Genomic DNA, 18747 nt, shown 5'->3' with positions numbered 1-18747 from the left:
TTTTTTGGTTGTAAGCCCTTGTACATCTTATTGTGTAGTGAAAGCTCTGCAATTTTTTGCTTTTTGATACTAAGAGCCATAGCAGACACTCTTGAGTAAGTTATCCGTGTCTTCCGAGGGGAAAAAAAAAAAAGTGTACCCTCTGACGCTGGATCTTTGTCATCCGAGTCCAAGCATAGGCCATTTTTGGATTCCGATCCTGAGACATCTGAATCAGATCCCTCCTCCTCTTGATTCACCTCATCCCCACTGTAAGAGGGAATGGGTATCTTGCTGGTAGATGGGGTACTGTCCTGGATGGAGCTTGCTGGAGCCTCCAGTTTTTCTTGGCTGTACGAAGAGGACCAATAGTGCTTTTCATTTCCTTTTTAAAAGGAGTCAAGCATGTCTTTAGGGAAACCTTGTGACTCTTTGGCCACCATTTTGTTGATGCATTTCTGGCATAAGGGTTTTTTCCATTCTGGAGGTGCATGCCTTACTGCTGGTCTTTGCCTTTTTCTTTTCTGGGGTCTTTGTAAGTAAACACAAAGGACCTCATGAGACAGGCAGTTGCCATATACCACAGTGCAAAATTGTATGTGGTGAGGTAAAGACAGCGGGAACAGTGCAAAATGTTTGTGGTGAGGTAAAGACAGCGGGAACTCCAGAGTGCTCTGGGTTACCTTGGAGCCACCCTGACTGGCAGGATCTGCAGGGCAGGGCGGTGAAGCAACCAGACATGATCAGTCCTAGAAAAGGAATCCCTGCATAGAGACCTTATACTGCTTCCTGCCCAGCTCCAGCCCCACCCCCTGCTGCCCCCATGCAAGTTGGTGAACATAACTGCATTGTCGCCTGCTGGTATTCTGTGGTCAGCCTCTCCTCCATCTGTAGGGTTTGGTGAAATGTTTGACTTTTGCAAGTTTTCTCCTTTGAAACTCGTGCTGCCGTCCGGAAATGACATCGGCGGATGTTGACCATTATAGTCCTCTTCCGCCACCACCAAGACGGCAACGGACCAGAAGTGACGCAAAGTTACGCCCACGCCACCATCTTGCTCCTCCAACCGCGAGGATGCTGCAGGGGAAGCCTGTGGTCAACCTGCACAGGCACCCGCTGGAGGAAAGAACCAGCCTAAAAGATTTCTGCAGTAACCCTGGCTCCAGGTACAGTGTAGGAGGGATGCCGTTCCAGCATCTTCACAGCTGGGGAGGGGGGGGGGGGGGTGGTTGCATACTCCTCAATACTCAATATTGGGCTAGCTTGCCAAAACGTGCTGCCCCTGACCTGTACCACCCAAGGCTCACTGAGCTGGATGGGAGGCTGGTCAGGGAGCCTCCTGCAACCTAGCACAGAGACCGGAAAATAAACAGGTGCAGCTCCTGTGGATCCAGAGGAAACACAATTAAACTGAGACAGAAGGTATGACTGACATTTTTATAATGGTGGACTATTGTGTTTCCTGTTTCAGGTGGGAGGAGTCCACCTCAGATGCTGCCCTGGAAGACGATTAGAGGAAAAAAATAAAATTTATATTATATATATATATATATATATATATATATATATATATATATATATATATATATATATATATATATATATATGGGTTCTATATATATATATATATATATATATATATATATATGGGTTCTATATATATATATATATATATATATATATATATATATATATATATATATATATATATATATATATATATATATATATATATATATATATATATATATATATATATATATATATATATATATGGGTTCTAAGTAATTTTCAAGCAAATAATTCTGAATTTACTTGTAAATAAAAAGGTTAAAGAAAGGCTGGGTCCTTAAGTAGTTAAAACTGAATACATCTGTGGAACACCACCAAGATACAGTACCTAAAAACCTCCATCATGATAGCATGGGCCATGACAGGTCACCAGATCTCTCCTCTAGCCTCCAAATCACCTGATCAAACAGAAATCAGCTGTTTTTACAAGCTAGTAATGGATTGTTTATGAGGGACCAAAACAAGAAGTGATGAAATCCTCTTTACTTCCAAACAGCATCAGTTCCTCTCATGGTATCCCAGGTAGAAGGTGCCGCCGGTTGCACCAGCCCAGTAAAGGCAGGAGGGGTGGTGTGGGAGGGGCAGGACCCCCTTCCTTTACCTGTAAAAGTAATCCAGCTGCTCTATAGCCTCTTAGATTACTATTACGGGTATGTCCTCTGGGCGGAGAGTGATTCGAGCGTATTTCCACCTTTGTAGTTAAATATAAATAGAAACAATATGTTCTTTAGGTGTTCTTATGTGCACAGCATACAAAAAAAAAAAAAAACTTCTTACCATAGAACAGAATGTTTCTTAGGAGGAGCTGCCAGGGCTGACTGCAAGCATTTCGCAGTTCAGTGTGAGTCTGTGCCAATAGAATGGATTAGGACAGGCTGAGTTCCCTCTCATTACCATGATGCAACTGAGAAGCTCAGCTTACAAATTTTTAGATCTTTGTTAGGACAGACAATGTTCAAATCGAATCTACAATTGATCTGGGATCTGCCAGCACAGTACAGAGTTAATGATGGCAAATACAATTCCCCAGATCTCCATAAGGGCACACAGAAAACAATTGTCAACCGCAGCTCAGTTTCTGCCTGCGTGCATAGAAATGAATGAATGAAAGGTCTCGCTGCGACATTTTAATAAAGGTAAGGAAGAAAAAAAAAAAAAAATAGTACTCTGTGTTTTAACCACTAAGTGTCCATTCACACTGGTACGACTTGTCAGGCGACTTGGTCAGCCTGACAAGTCATGCACCGTCGCTCCCATAATGTAGTACAGGACCGGTTCTAATAGGAGCGACACAAGTCGCTCCGACTTAGAAAAAGGGTCCTGTACTACTTCGGGGCGACCTGGAGGCGACTTGCATAGACTTCCATTATGTGAAGTCCGTGCAAGTCGCGCCGAAGTCGTGGTGCACGCGACTTCACAGGTCGCCCCCTAAGTCAGAGCGACCTAATGTGAACGGGGATAGCAATACTCCAAACAAATATTTCAACCAAGCGCTCACTTCAAAGGGGAAGACTGGCGTGCTGCTCTCCTCAGGCAGGGAACTCCAAATCGAGTACATGAAAGAAAGGAAAGGAGGCGCAACCACCTAGTGCATTACCCGTGGTACTGTATAAAATTTTTTATAAAAAATGCCAAATGCATACTCACAAACATGCAGAAATAAAATCGTGTTACAAATTCCCGTCACACGTGTGCTGGAACATGTCCCTTAAGATGCGACAGCTAACGCGTTTCGGGGGTCAATCGAGTCAAGCCCCCTTCTTCAGAGCCCTGAAGGGGGCTTGACTCCCGAAACGCGTTAGAGGTCGCATCTTAAGGGACATGTTCCAGCACACGTGTGACGGGAGTATGCATTTGGCATTTTTTTATTAAAAATTTTATACAGTACCACGGGTAATGCACTAGGTGGTTGCGCCTCCTTTCCTTTCTTTAATGTGAACGGGGGCTTAAGGACCGAGCCCATTTTTGACACATTTTGTTTACAAGATATAATCAGTATTTTTTGCTAGAAAACTACTTAGAATCCCCAAACATAATATATATATTTAGCAAAGAATCTGGAGCATAAAATGGCGGTCATTGCAATATTTTTTGTCATGCGGTATTTGCGCAGCGGTCTTTCAAACGTCATTTTTTTGGAAAAATTACGGAAAATTATATTTCACTGCATTTAAAAAAAACTAAACAGTAAAGTTAGCTCATTTTTTTTGTATATTGTGAAAGATGTCACGGCAAGTAAATATATATCCAACATGTTACGGTTTAAAAATTGCGCACACCAGCGGAATGGCGACAAACTACGGTCAATAAAAATCTCCATAGGCGACGCTTTAAAAAATTTTAACAGTTACCAGTTTAGAGTTAAGAGTGTAGCTCTTTTTTTTTTTTTTTTAATTATTGCTCACGCTCTGGCGATCATGTTGGCACCCTACGTGTGATTTGAACAGCGATTTTTTATTTGCAGCGCGACTTCCGTACACGTTTTCTTTCCTGCGCAAGCTCATGGCGACTAAAAATTTTTTTCTTCTCCTATTTTATTTTAACACAGGTTTTTTAAAAAATAAAAAAAATCTGATCACTTTTATTTCTGTCACAAGCAATGTAAACATCTCTTGTGACAGTAATATTAAGTCACAGGTACTCTTTATGGAGGGTTCGGGGTCTAAAAGACCCTAGACCCCTCCACTACACTTCCATGTATTCAAAACGCCAACAACTGCATTTTTTAATACATTCACTTTTTAAATCTGCCGCCTTTAGCAGCCGAGTAACCCGGATGGGATGTCATGGACGCCAGCTCCGGGTTACGTCATCGGAGATCCGATCGAAGCCGCATCCGGCTTAGATCGGGACTCCATCGAGCCGGCGGACGCTCCGGCTGGTTGCTCGGGTCTCCGAGTGGGACAGTAGACCCGGGCAGAGCCGCGGAAGGCGGCGGGAGGGGATGTCCCCTCCCGCTCGCCGGGGGAACGATCGTGCGGCTCCCGTGCCGCATCGGTCATTACTGCCGGAAAGCCGACCGCCGGCTCTAAGCAACGGTACAGGGATGATGCCTCTAGCTAGAGGCATCATCCCGGTACAACCACCCAAAGTCAGCCGACGTTTATTTACGTGATTTTGCATTAAGTGGTTAAAAAAGCACAAGGTAATGCCAGCCAGAACCAACAATGTGTTTTTCGGTGCAGGGCTGACCCAGCCCTTAATGTGAAGTTATTCATTTTCAAAGATCACAACGATTCTAAAATCCAGTTTGAGTTGGTTTCCAAAGCTAGCAATACATCATACAATCTAACTGTACTACATAGTTTATGATAAATCTAAAGTAGATTGTACAAGTGCTGCCTGAAATAATACTAACTGAAATGATTGTTCAGATTTGTGCTTACATTATGTGGTAAATCAAAAGAAAATTGTGACATCAGATGGCAAAGCTTATAGCCAGCTTAAAGAAAAACAAAGATGGGAAATTTTTTTTCTTAACAGTCTAAAAAAAGGTTATAACCACCATCATCAATTATTTATTTATTTATTTTTTTTAAAGTGTCCCATGTGGGAGATTTCCCTTCACTTCCTGTCCCATAGTGAAGATAGAAAGGGAGATGAAATCCCTTGAAAATGAGGGAATCCCTGGTTGTCACCAGAACTAGTGTCTCCATTGGAAGATTTCTCCTCTATAAATTGCGGTGATAAAAGTAAAAAGAGCAAATAAAGAGGGTGGACTCTCCCCAAGTGCTCATTCAAAGGGGCATTTAAAACACAAAACATATAAATATGTACAGCATAGTTTTGCATGTATCCAAGTGCAGCACTATGGATAGCAGTATGACCATACACACATCTACAAATAAAAACATGCACCTTGTTTAGAAAAAAAAAAAAAAAAAAAAAAAAAGCAGGCCACAGCTTGGTTAGGGGCTATACACATCTGGAAATTTTGCTTGTGTAAATGCATATACACGCAAAATCACTAGAAGAATTATAAGCATCCAATCATGGGTACTCAAGGTGGGTAATTTTCGCAGGATATTCTGTTAGTTCCGCCAGCAAGAACCTGAATTCCATGCAGGAAATACACACATGCCCATGTGAACGAGCCCAAACAGGGGCAAAGACAGCAGTAAAAAACTGGCAGTTGTTTTTTTAATCTTTAGTCTATCTAAAACTAAAAAAGACTCCCAAGCCCCCCCCCCCTGCCCTCCCCTCCCCCTTTTTCTTACCTTTCCCCCGTTTCGGCTTTGTCCTGGACTAGCTGCTGTGTATTTTATGTTGAATGTGTTCTTGCCCTCTGACCCTGTTTGCTTGGTTGATGTGTACTACTGTTATTCTGTGGTATTTCTCTTGACACCTGTACTATGCTGATTGTATGTTCTCATTTTCTGATTATGTACTCACGTTTTCTCTCAATAAAGCACTCCTTGTTAAAAAAAAAAAAAAAAAAGATTTTAATTATACTTTAACAGCTTAGAAACATCTGCTGTTTATTCATATTAGACAACTGACAGGCTGCTCTCAGAGGAAAAAAAAAAAAAAACAGTGCCCTATGTTGTGAACTTAAAAATTAATTACTTCACAATGTTTATAGATACAGAGATAAATGGCAGCTTGTTTTAAAGCGGCTTCACAGCTTGCTCAGCATATGTACATGATCTAGACATAGGTTAACTTTAAAGCTAAACTCCAGCACGCTGAAGGGTTAGAACACAGTGGGTGCAGTCTGGTGGAATCAGGGCATTGCACTATTCACCAATGAACTTTATTGAAACATCACAAAGTCAGATATTTTGCCGGCCGCAAGGTGCAAGGAAGTGGATTGATGCACACTGTGTTGCAATGGAGAAAAAAAAAAAAAGTACTGCACACAGCGATTTACAAATACCTCAATGGTGAACTCAGCATAGAAAAAAAAAAAATATTCAGTCGCAAGGAGTGTAATGCCCTGTACACACGTGCAGATTATCTGAAGACTTTTGTCTGCAGACTTACCTTTTCTATGTAGTGCAAGGGCCTGCCGGATTGCATACAAATTGAAAGTGTTTAGGTTTGACCTCATATTATATGGTTTTGGTAAGTCTGCAGACAAAAGTCTTCAGATAATCTGCACGTGTGTACGGGGCATAAGAGGACACAAGGACATACACTGCGATTAGAGGAGAAGCGATTTAACCTCAGGCTATGCAAAGGGTTTTTTACAGTAATGCCCCATACACACGTGCAGATTATCTGCAGACTTTTGTCTGCAGACTTACCAAAACCATATAATATGAGGTCAAACCTAAACACTTTCAATTTGTATGCAATCCGGCTGGCCCTTGCACTACATAGAAAAGGTAAGTCTGCAGACAAAAGTCTGCAGATAATCTGCACGTGTGTATGGGGCATAAGGGCAATAATATTGTTGAACTTGCTTCCACAAATGGTGGTAATTGTGGGGAATATGGGTACTTTAAAAGACTCTTGGACATACATCTCCAAGATCAAAACATTCAGGGGTATGGGAAATGAATACGTCCACACACACCTACACAGGTTGAACTGGATGGACTATTGTCTTTATTCAACCTCAACTACTATGTAAGACAGTATTTTTTCAGCGCACACCACTGCAATGCAGTGGGATGAACCAAGCTCACCAAACGGAAGCCATTTTGCCTTGTCAAAACGTGGGACTGCGCTGGGATAGCTGCCCAACATGGTCCCACCCCATCTGATGTGAATATACCCTCAGTCTTCCACAGTTGTGCAGGCTCCTCTCCTGTACAGAAAAAGCTCCCTCTGATTTCCTTCCACACTGAATAGCTCACAAAGTGCATTAAAGCTGACACTAGTCCCTCCTCATTTCTTGATTGGAGAGACGATTAAGGCCCCTTTCACACATACGGTCCGTTTGTCCGTTTTTCATCCATCCATTGACGGATGAAAAACGGACATCGATGCATCTCTATGTAAAAACTAGGGATGCACCGAAATTTTCGGCCGAAAATGGGCTTATCCCATTTCGGCCGAAAATGGGTTAAAAATGCCGAAATTAACGATCTGTGCATTAATGAACTAACAGACCGGGCGGGAGGGAGGGCGGGCGAGCGGCCGCTAATAGCTGTCACTATGTGAGCCTTAACTTCTCTTCAATTCCCTGTCAGCGGCACGATGTACATGAACTGACACTCCGGGCGGGGGAGCAGCCGCTAATAGATATAACTATGTAATCCTTCACTTCCCTGTCAGCGGGACTGTGTGTGAATGAACTGACACTCCGGGTGGGAGGGCAGGGGGAGCGACCGCTAATAACTATAACTATGCGAGTATCTCCTCTGACAGGGAAGTGAAGGCTCACATAATTATAGTTATTAGCGGCCGCTCCCCCCGCCCTCCCGCCCGGTGTCAGTTCATTCACACACAGTCCTGCTGACAGGGAAGTGAAGGCTCACAGTTATATCTATTAGCGGCTGCTCCCCCCGCCCGGAGTGTTAGTTCATTCATGTACATCGTGCCGCTGACAGGGAATTGAAGAGAAGTTAAGGCTCACATAGTGACAGCTATTAGCGGTCGCTCGCCTGCCCTCCCTCCCAGTGTGTCAGTTCATTCATGTACAGATCGTAGTAGTAGTGACATCACCGGGAGGCGGGCGGCCGGCCAGAGGCGGAACTTTTGAAAAATGGACACCGGAGGAGCTGAGTAGGAGAGGGATGCTGAGGCTGATGCGGGGGGGGGGGGGGGGAGGGGGTGCGATAGCTGAGGCAGCTTACCATTGGTATTAGTATTAATTATGCAGCATCAGGGGGTTAATGTATTGTCACTGCTGGTCACTGCTGCATTAGTGACCGACCAGTGGCAGTTAATTAACCCCTTTGTGCTGCATTAGTGCAACCAGTATCAGTGTTAATTAACACTGGTTGCACTAATGCAGCACAAAGGGGTTAACTGCCACTGGTCGGTCACTAATGCAGCAGTGACAATACATTAACCCCCTCATGCTGCATAATACAAATACCATTGGTAATTAAATTAACCTATTGCCAACCCGTCACAGTACATATACTGTGACAGGGTGGCAGCGACAGTTGTACGTCGCTGCCTGTTTTTGGTGTATGCCCCTGTTCTATCTATTTTAAAATTATTTAGGGGAAAAAGTCATTTTCGGTTTCGGTTTTCGGCCAAGGGCATCCTGCATTTTCATTTCGGTGCATCCCTAGTAAAAACGTATGACAACGGATGATCATCAGTTAAAGCGGAGTTCCACCCATTTTTAATAGGTTGGAATACATAGATCTTTGTAATCCCCTTTAAAATGGCTTTTACCAATGGAAACTTTTTTTTTTTTTTTTTGCTAGTAAATACCTTAATTTTGGCTTTATTCCTCCTCTCCTCACTTCCTGGTCCGATCGGCGATGACGTCATTCGGCGATCCGCAGTGTCTGCTGGGATGTATTCTACTTGCAGTAGCTGTATCTGTACTGAGCCGTGCCTGCCCCGCCTCCGCCCCGCCTCCTCTCATTGAATTGCATTGTATGAATGTATTAAGGCCGTTCTCTGCCCAGCCTCCGCCCCGCCTCCTCTCATTGAATTGCATTGTATGAATGTATTAAGGCTGTTCTCTGCCCAGCCTCCGCCCCGCCTCCTCTCAATACAACTCAATGAGAGGAGGCGGGGCGGAGGCTGGGCAGAGAACAGCCTTAATACATTCATACAATGCAATTCAATGAGAGGAGGCGGGGCGGAGGCGGGGCAGGCACGGCTCAGTACAGATACAGCTACTGCAAGTAGAATACATCCCAGCAGACACTGCGGATCGCCGAATGACGTCATCGCCGATCGGACCAGGAAGGGAGGAGAGGAGGAATAAAGCCAAAATTAAGGTATTTACTAGCAAAAAAAAAAAGTTTCCATTGGTAAAAGCCATTTTAAAGGGGATTACAAAGATCTAAAGTTCCAAAAATGGGTGGAACTCCACTTTAACATCCGTTTTCATCAGCTTCCGTCAATGTCCGTTTTTTGGAACGGATGAATGCCCGTTTTCATCCGTCAAAAAAACAGATCGCACGAAAAACGGATGTAAATAGACAAATGGTCCGTTTTTCATCCGTTTTTTTATTGGTAGTGGATGTATAAAAAACGGATACATTTTGACGTGACTGAACTGATGAACTGAACGGACCGTATGTGTGAAAGGGGCCTTAAATGTTATGACCCTGGTATGTAATGAAAATGTTTCATTTAAAAAAAAAAAAAAAGGAAGCATTACCATGTTGATTGAAGGTGTAGGAACCAGGGAAATTAAAATTACCAGATTTAAGTTTTTTTTAATTACAAAACGTGATACTTACCTGCTCTGTGCAGTGGTTTTGCACAGAGCAGCCACAATCCTCCTCAGGTCCCCCACCTGTGGTCCTGGCTCTCCCCCCTCCCACTTGTGTGTGTTTTCTCCCAAGTCCCACTCTGCGAGACACACAGGACTCAGCCTTGCCCCCTTCTCACTGACTGAGGGGGTGGGGGGGGGGGGGTTAGGTGCTTACTGAAATAGCCAATGCAGCCAAGGGGCCCCAGCAGGGGCTGTAGGCTATTTGGGTCCCCTCAGAAGGAGGGAGCTGCATGTGCTGCTTACAAGCCCACTATACAATAGGGTTACCACCTCATCCCTTTAGATCAGGACACACATTAATTACACAGGTTCTGTGGCTGATTAACCAGTTCTGGCCCGGAAGGATTTGCCCCCTTGATGACCAGGCCATTTTTTGCGATTCGGCACTGCGTTACTTTAATGGAAAATTGCATGGTCATGCAAAACTGTACCTACATAAAATTGATGTCCTTTTTTCCCACAAACAGAGCTTCCTTTTGGTGGTATTTGATCACCTCTGCAATTTTTTTTTTTTTTTTGCGCTATAAACAAAAAACAGTGACAATTCTGGAAAAAATATATATATTTTTTTCACATTCTGCTATACAACATTCCCAAAAAAAAATAAAAATGTAAAAATCAAATTTTTTTACCATTTTAGGCCAATTTGTTTTCTGCTACATATGTTTGGTAAACAAAAAAAAAAAAAAAATAGCAATAAGTGTATTTTGATTGGTTTGCGCAAGAGTTATCACATCTAACTACAGGAAATATTTAAGTCTTATTTTTTTTTTTTTACTAGTAATGGCGGCGATCTGCGATTTTTAGCGGGACTGCGACATTGCGGCGGACAGATCGGACCCCTAACTGACATTTTTTACACTTTTGGGGGGACCAGTGACATTACTACAGTAATCAGTGCTAAAAATATGCACTTACTGTAATAATGACACTGGCCAGGAAGGGGTTAACACAGTGGGTGATCAAGGGGTTAAATTTAAGCCTAGGGGTGTGTTTCTAACTGTATGGGGGTTGGGCTTGTGAAATGATCACAGAGACCTGTGTTCCTATATAGAAGGATCACAGAAGCTCTGTGATCATTCCAGAGAGAAGAACGGTTAGCTGTATTTACAACAGCTGACCGTCCTCTCTCAGCGGGGAGCAATAGCGGGTGGCCGGCAGCAATCGGAGCCGCCCGCCCTGTGCATCGGAGTCCCCTCTGCCGAGTTGGGGGCGGAGTGCGCTCGCCCCCTAGCTGCAAGCACGCGTCCGACGTAGAGCTACATCGGTTCGTGCAGGAGGGCCAGCCTGCTGCAGTAAATCTGCGGGGGGCGGTCCTTAAGTGGTTAAGGTGCTAATTAAACTCACTCTGTGCCGTAAGTGCATTATATTAGCCTCAGAACCTGTGTAATTAATGTGTCCTGGATTTAAGGGATGAGGTGAGGTGGTAACCCTACCATACAAGTGAAAGGCTGTGTGCAGCCATGCTCTTGTAAACACCTCTGCTGGGTTGCATCAACATTTAAAGCAGAGTTCCGGCCTCAAAAACCATCCGCTTTCTTTTTTTTACCTGAAAAAGAATTGGATAGTTTAAATAATTATTATTTTTTTATTTACTTACCTTGTTTTTAAAGAAAATATACTTACCTTCCTTACTCTCTCTGCGGCCGCGGCCTGTGCCGTCTCTTCCTGCTTGCATTGACTTCTGGGAGATGAGCATCATCGCTCCCAGGAGTCAATGCCCCTGCACCGGCCCCGCTCGTCACTTCCTGTGCAGGCCCAGAAGCTGTGCAGGGATGATGCGCCTGCCCGGGAAGTGACGAGTAGGGCCGGTGCAGGGCATTCTGGGACTCCGACGTCACCGAAGAGGACGCTCCGGCTTCAGCTGCCCACACCCGAGATGGCAGCGCTGGACAAGACATTTTCAAGGTAAGTATTTCTTCTAAAAGGTAAGTGAAACAGGGGACAGTTCAGAGGCTATTGTTGCTGAAATGCACTAGCCCTGACTGTCCCGGGGGTATTTTTAGCTAAAAAATGTTTTTCAGGGTGGAACTCCGCTTTAACTTTGCATAAGCAGTAGTGATTGATCAATATCGTTTTTTTATTGCCGATACCGTTATTTTGGTCATCGCATATCGGTATCGGCCGATATTTTCAGACATTAGAAAAAAAAAATTTTTTCGATAGGTACTCTTGTGGAGGAATCTGGGGGTCTAAAAGACTCCCAACTCCTCATCTGCACTTAAAAGCAGTGATCGACCGATACCGGTTTTTTAATGCCGATACCGATATTTTGTTCATCGGATATCGGCCGATATTTTCAGACATGTAAATTTTTTATTTTTTTTTACCAGGTACTCCTTGTGGAGGGATCTGGGGGTCTAAAAGACCCCAAACCCCTCCTCGGCACTGAAAAGCATTCAAAACGCTAAGTTTGGCTGCTTTGAATGCTGTCAGTTTTTTTTTAATGTGGCGCTGAAAACCCGGAAGTGATGTCATGAGTTTTTTTACATGGAGACCCGATCAAAGCCAAATGCGGCTTTGATTGGGTCTTCGGCGGCCATAAGGTAGGATGCCCGGGTCTCCCGATGGGACAGGAGACCAAAATACAGTCATTTTGACTAAAAAAGATTTATCAGACCATTAACCACCTCAATACTGGGCACTTAAACCCCCTTCCTTCCCAGACCAATTTTCAGCTTTTAGCGCTGTTGCAATTTGAATGACAATTGCACGGTCATGCAACACTGTACCTAAACCAAATTTGTGTCATTTTTTCCCCACAAATAGAGCTTTCTTTTGGTGGTATTTGATCACCGTCAGGTTTTTTTCTTTTTTGGTGCACAAATAAAAAAAGACTGAAAAATTTGAAAAAAAAAAAAAAAAAAAAAAAAGTTTCTTGTTTAGGTTATAAAATTTTGTAAATAGATATGTTTTTTCCTGCACTGATGAGCACTGATGATGCCGCACTGACAGGCACTGATGAGGAGACACTGATGGGGTGGCACTGATATGCAGCACTGATGGGCACTGATATGTGGCACTGATAGATAGCACTGACATGCAGCATTGGTGGGCACTGATAGGCAGCACTGATTGGCGGCACTGATGGGCACTGATAGTGGCACTGTTGGGCGGCAATGATCGGCACTGATGGGGGGCACTGATGGGCACTGATAGGCAGCACTGGTGGGCAATAATGGGCGGCACTGATAGATGGCAATAATGGCACTGGTGGGCAGCACTGATAGATGCCATTGATGGGCAACACTGATAGGGAGGGCACTGGGGGGCTCTCTGAGCCCTGCTTGCCATCCCTGGTGGCCATAGTGGGCATCCCTGGTGGTCATGGGTGGGCATCCCTGGTGGCTTAGTGGCACCCCTCCCCCCCCAGGGCTGCACTGGTAATCAATGTTCTGATTACCAGCACAGACCCCCCCTGTGATCAGTGAGTAATTAGAAATACTCACTGATCACCCCAGCAGCAGCACCGATCCTCTGATCTTCTCCTCACTGACAGGATCTGTCAGGAGGAGAAGAGATCGAAGCCGTTACAACGGCTCTATTTACATTACATGACGGCTGTGATTGGACACAGCCGTCATGTGATCAGGAGGGCCAATCACAGGGCCCTCCTGCCGAATGTTGTTGCCGTGTGTCCGAGGGACACAGGCACATCGAGATCGCGCCGCTGCGCGTGCCCGCGGCGGCGCAATCTCTCTCCTTCTGAAGGACGTTCCGGAACGTCCATTCAGAAGGACGAGACTCCCACCCGGCCGTATATGTACTATGGCCCGGGTGGGAGGTAGTTAAAGACCAAATGCAGTTATCTTGACTAAAACCGGCTTAAGACACTAGGAGACAAAAATACAGACATTTTGACAAAAATTTCAGACCTTTGGTGAAAAAATTTGGGGGGGGGGGGGGGGTATTGGGAGGACATCCCCTCCCGCTTATTGTAATGACTTCTCAGCCGCATCGGTTGTCAAGACAAGACAGCCGCCGACCGGTGGCTATGGACGCCGAAACCGGGTGATGCCTATAGCTGCAGGCATCACTCCGGTACAAGCACTTTCCCAAAATATCGGCAATATCGGTTACCTCAGGGGCTGATTCCGATATATCGGGGAAAGTACATATCGGCCCCGATATATTGATGGTGCCGATAATCTGTTGATCCCTACTTAAAAGCATTCAAAACGCCAAGTTGGGCTGTTTTGAATGCTGTAATTTTTTTGAATTTGGCGCCGAGTACCCGGAAGTGATGTCATGACATCACTTCCGGGTTTTTACATGGAGACCCGATCAGAGCCGAATGCGGCTTTGATAGGGTCTTCAGGCAGCCGTGCAGGCTGGTTGCCCGGGTCTCCCGTCCCAAAGCCGATAATCAGTCGATCCCTAATAAGCAGCATTAGGAAAATACGTCAAGACGTGCATGCGCGATTTAACGCAAACAAGAGCCAGCATTTACAAGAGCATATACTTATATGGCAGACAGTACATGGAGCTCCCTGGGCATGGGAAAGCGGCAGGAAAATATGCATGCCTGGTAAAACCCCATGTGCATGAACCCCCCCAAGCATGGCATATCTGCCATACTTCTGTCTATCCCTGAATCACTGCCAGTCCTTGACCCACCCACAGAAGGCGAGTCTGGTGCTACGACTGAGCCCCCTGTATTATATCGATTGTCATTAGACACAAATCAGAGGCTGCTGCAGAGAGAACTAGGAAATGTCATGCTGCCTCTAATGATGTAAGGAGGCGCTCACCACTGCTGGCCGGCTTATGTATCCCCATGATCCTGTTCATTCTCTCCTCAGAATTACTCATCAGCTTCCTCCGCCGGATCTCCGCCCTTCGCTGGGACGCTGACATCTTCTCTGGAGCCGAGTCTCCGCTGCTATCCGGAGCCTCCATACCGTTATTAGTGCCTAAGACCACCTCTGCACCCTGTGCGATCATCTGCACAATGAGCTCCTCTGTCTGTCAGCTCGGTGACGGCTCACTCTGATGACATCACTGTCCGCGCCTGGCCGCTTTCATCTTGCGGTTGGCAATTACGTGTGGGAAGGGAGCTGGAGAAAAATATTAGCTGCGTCATATATAGTATAGCGACGTTCCTGCCTCTTCCCAGTCTGTCTCCACTCTCCTTGATTTTTGCTGATGCACAGGACCAGTTCCCAAAGATGATGCTTATTCAGACAGCTTCTTATTCTAATGCAGAAGTTAGCCTCCTTGTCACACAGCTTCCTATTCATGTTGGCTCTTTATGTACAGAAGTGATTATTTACTATCTGCAAAGTTTAGAACAAAACTGTGAAATATGGCAACAATTCTATCTCCCTAACTGCCATGTATTCAATGGGGTAATTCGAAATAAATACTGTTTTCTCTATGAAAGCTATCTTGGCTCACCCAGATGTGACTTGTTTTCATATAATTGGGCATCCCTCTATTAGGCCCCTTTCACACAGGCGGACTGTTCAGATCCGCCTGTTCGTTTTTTTGGCGGATCTGAACGGTCCCCCCATGCATCTCTATGGGGCATCGGATGGCAGCGGAGACATGTCTGCTGACATCTGACCCGATCCGTCAAATCTGGACAGATGGAAACCCTATTTTCCATCTGTCCAGCGGATCGGATGAGAACGGACCGACGGTCCGTTCCCATCCGATTTCCCCCATAGAGATGCATGGGGAACTGACAGCTGTGTCTCCGCACACAGCACGGAGACACAGCTGTCATCCTGCTGCTCAGCGGGGGATCGGCGGCTCGATCCCCCGCTGAGAAAAGCTGAGTTCATTTGACGGACATAGTGTGTGAAAGGAGCCTAAAGGCCCGTACTTACGTACTGATTGTCGGCCGTAAATATTCGGCCAACGTCCGATCGGCCGATTGTTGACTTGTTAGTATGATGCTTCCGACAACCGACTGCGACTTTTCGGCCGAACAAAATCTGGTCTGCATGCTATAAAATTTTTGTTGGCCAACAGAACGGCCGATTGTTCGTCAGTCAGTACAGATTTCGGCCAACAAAAGACAGATGAGCAAGACTGCTCAGAGCAGAAAAAACACACAGAAAGTTAACCATCACATGACATCATTTCTGAAGTTGGTTGTTGTTGGCCGACAAAATTCGTGTGCAGTCTTGAGCACTTTTCAACCAACACGACAGCACTGGACAAAGACGGCCGATCGTTTGGCCGACAATCTGTGCGTGTGTACGGGGCTTTAGTTAAAGTTCAATTTGGCCTCAGCCAAGGGATATAAATTGTTAAGTTTGGCACCAAACATGGCACCCTGACAGCCAGGCATTTCAGAGGAAAATTCTGAATAAGAAACCAAGCTATTCCTATATGAAAACCATCTTGGCTCACCCAAATTTCAATTGTTTCATACTAATTTGGCATCCCTCTATTAGTTAAAGTTCAATTTGGCCTCAGCCAAGGGATATAAATTGCTAAGTATGGCACCGTGACAGCCAGGCATTTCAGAGGAAAATTCTGAATAAGAAACCAAGCTATTCCTATATGAAAACCATCTTGGCTCACCCAAATTCCACTTTTTTTATACTAATTTGGCATCCTACTATTTAGAAAAATTCAATTTGGCCCGAGCCAAGCGAATTAAATCATAAAATATAGCACTAAACTAAGCACCATGACAGCCATACTTTTCAATGAAAAATTTAGAATAAGAAATCAAGCAATTCCTACATGAAAAAATTCCTTGCTCACACAAATTCCGCCTTTTTATACTAATTGGGCATCCTTCTATATAGAAAAAAAAATTGATTTTTAAATACAGACTTACCTGAAAAATCAATTTCTTGAAGTACATCACAGGACACAGAGCCATAAATCAGAACATATGGGTTATATAGCCACTTACAGGTGAAGGTGAACTTTTCGACCTTTTGCCACATTTCAGGCTTCAAACATAAAGATATAAAACTGTAATTTTTTTGTGAAGACTCAACTAGTGGGACACAATCATGAAGTGGAACAAAATTTATTGGATATTTCAAACTTTTTTAACAAATAAAAAACTGAAAAATTGGGCATGCAAAATTATTCAGCCCCTTTAACCACTTGCGGTACGTCACTAGCCTGGGAGCCAATAGGGGGCGAGCGCGTGCCGCCAGGGGTAAGCGCGTTGCCGGAGGCACGCTCCCACCCCCGCTCGTACCCTAAGAAGCCCGTGCGTGTGACCGGCGAACCCGATGTCCGCCGGTCACTCGCGATCGTCGGGTGGAGAGGGAGAAAGGCAGGCGGCTAATGTAAACAAAGCTGCCTGTCATTCTTCCCTGTGTAAAAGCACAGATCATACGGTCCTGCTATGTAGGACCGTTGATCTGTGCTGTTACACACACAGCCACATCCAATCACAGTTAGAAGAATGCCCCTAGGGGAACACTTAACCCCTCCCTCTCCAATAAAGTTAACCCCTTCCCTCCCAGTGTCATTTTTACAGTAACAGTGCATATGTATAGCACTGATTACTGTAGTAATGTCACTGGTACCCCCAAAAGTGTCAAAAATGTCAGTCAAGGGTCCGATCTGTCCACCGCAATGTGGCAGTCCCGCAAAAAAAATCGCAGATCGCCGCCATTACTCGTTAAAAAAAAAACAATAGAAATGACAAAAATCTTTCCCTTAGTTGGTAAACGCAATAACTTTTGCGCAAACCAATCAAAATACGCTTTTTGCAATTTTTTTTTACCAAACATATGTAGCAGAAAACAAATTGGCCTAAAATGTTAAAAAAATGTTGATTTTTAATTTTTTGGGGGGGGGGGGTATTTCATATCAAAAAATGTGAAAAATATTGTTATTTTTGCAAAATTGTCGCTCTTTTTTTGTTTATAGCGCATGATCAAAAAATCGCACAGGTGATCAAATACCACCAAAAGAAAGCTCTGTTTGTGGAAAAAAAAAGGATGTCAATTTCATTTGGGTACAGCGTCGTACGATTGCGCAATTGTCCGTTAAAGTCACGCAGTGCCGAATCGCAAAATAGGCCCTGGTCAGGAAGGGGGTATAATCTTCCGGGGCGTAAGTGGTTAAGTTAATACTTTGTAGCGCCACCTTTTGCTGCAATTACAGCTGTAAGTCGCTTGGGGTATGTATCAGTTTTGCACATCGAGAGAATTTTTGCCCATTCCTCCTTGCAAAACAGCTCGAGCTCAGTGAGGTTGGATGGAGAGCGTTTGTGAACAGCAGTTTTCAGTTCTTTCCACAGATTCTCGATTGAATTCAGGTCTGGACTTTGACTTGGCCATTCTAACACCTGGATATGTTTATTTGTGAACCATTCCATTGTAGATTTTGCTTTATGTTTTGGATCATTGTCTTGTTGGAAGACAAATCTCCGTCCCAGTCTCAGGTCTTTTGCAGACTCCATCAGGTTTTCTTCCAGAATGGTCCTGTATTTGGCTCCATCCATCTTCCCATCAATTTTAACCATCTTCCCTGTCCCTGCTGAAGAAAAGCAGGCCCAAACCATGATGCTGCCACCACCATGTTTGACAGTGGGGATGGTGTGTTCAGGGTGATGAGCTGTGTTGCTTTTACGCCAAACATAACGTTTTACATTGTTGCCAAATAGTTCGATTTGGTTTCATCGCTTTTTGCAATTTTTTTTTACCAAACATATGTAGCAGAAAACAAATTGGCCTAAAATGTTAAAAAATGTTGATTTTTAAATTTTTTTGGGGGGGGGTATTTCATATCAAAAAATGTGAAAAATATTGTTATTTTTGCAAAATTGTCGCTCTTTTTTTGTTTATAGCGCATGATCAAAAAATCGCACAGGTGATCAAATACCACCAAAAGAAAGCTCTGTTTGTGGGAAAAAA

General features: G+C 44.4%; 1 protein-coding gene across 1 annotated transcript in view; it reads right to left on the bottom strand.

The window, feature by feature from the left end:
• CAMLG (calcium modulating ligand) overlaps window positions 1-14919 on the bottom strand; it is a 66918-nt gene extending 51999 nt beyond the window's left edge. The window contains exon 1 of the mRNA XM_082252704.1: window positions 14659-14919. Within this exon, the coding sequence (XP_082108830.1) occupies window positions 14659-14851 (193 nt within the window). The 5' untranslated portion in view covers window positions 14852-14919. The remainder of the gene's footprint in view (window positions 1-14658) is intronic.
• Between the last annotated feature and the right edge of the window lie 3828 nt (window positions 14920-18747).

This window comes from Pelophylax lessonae (genome assembly GCF_965119305.1).
Source record: "Pelophylax lessonae genome assembly, chromosome: 4".
In the NCBI taxonomy this organism is placed as follows: domain Eukaryota; kingdom Metazoa; phylum Chordata; class Amphibia; order Anura; family Ranidae; genus Pelophylax; species Pelophylax lessonae.
This window is presented reverse-complemented; position numbering and strand designations above follow the sequence as displayed.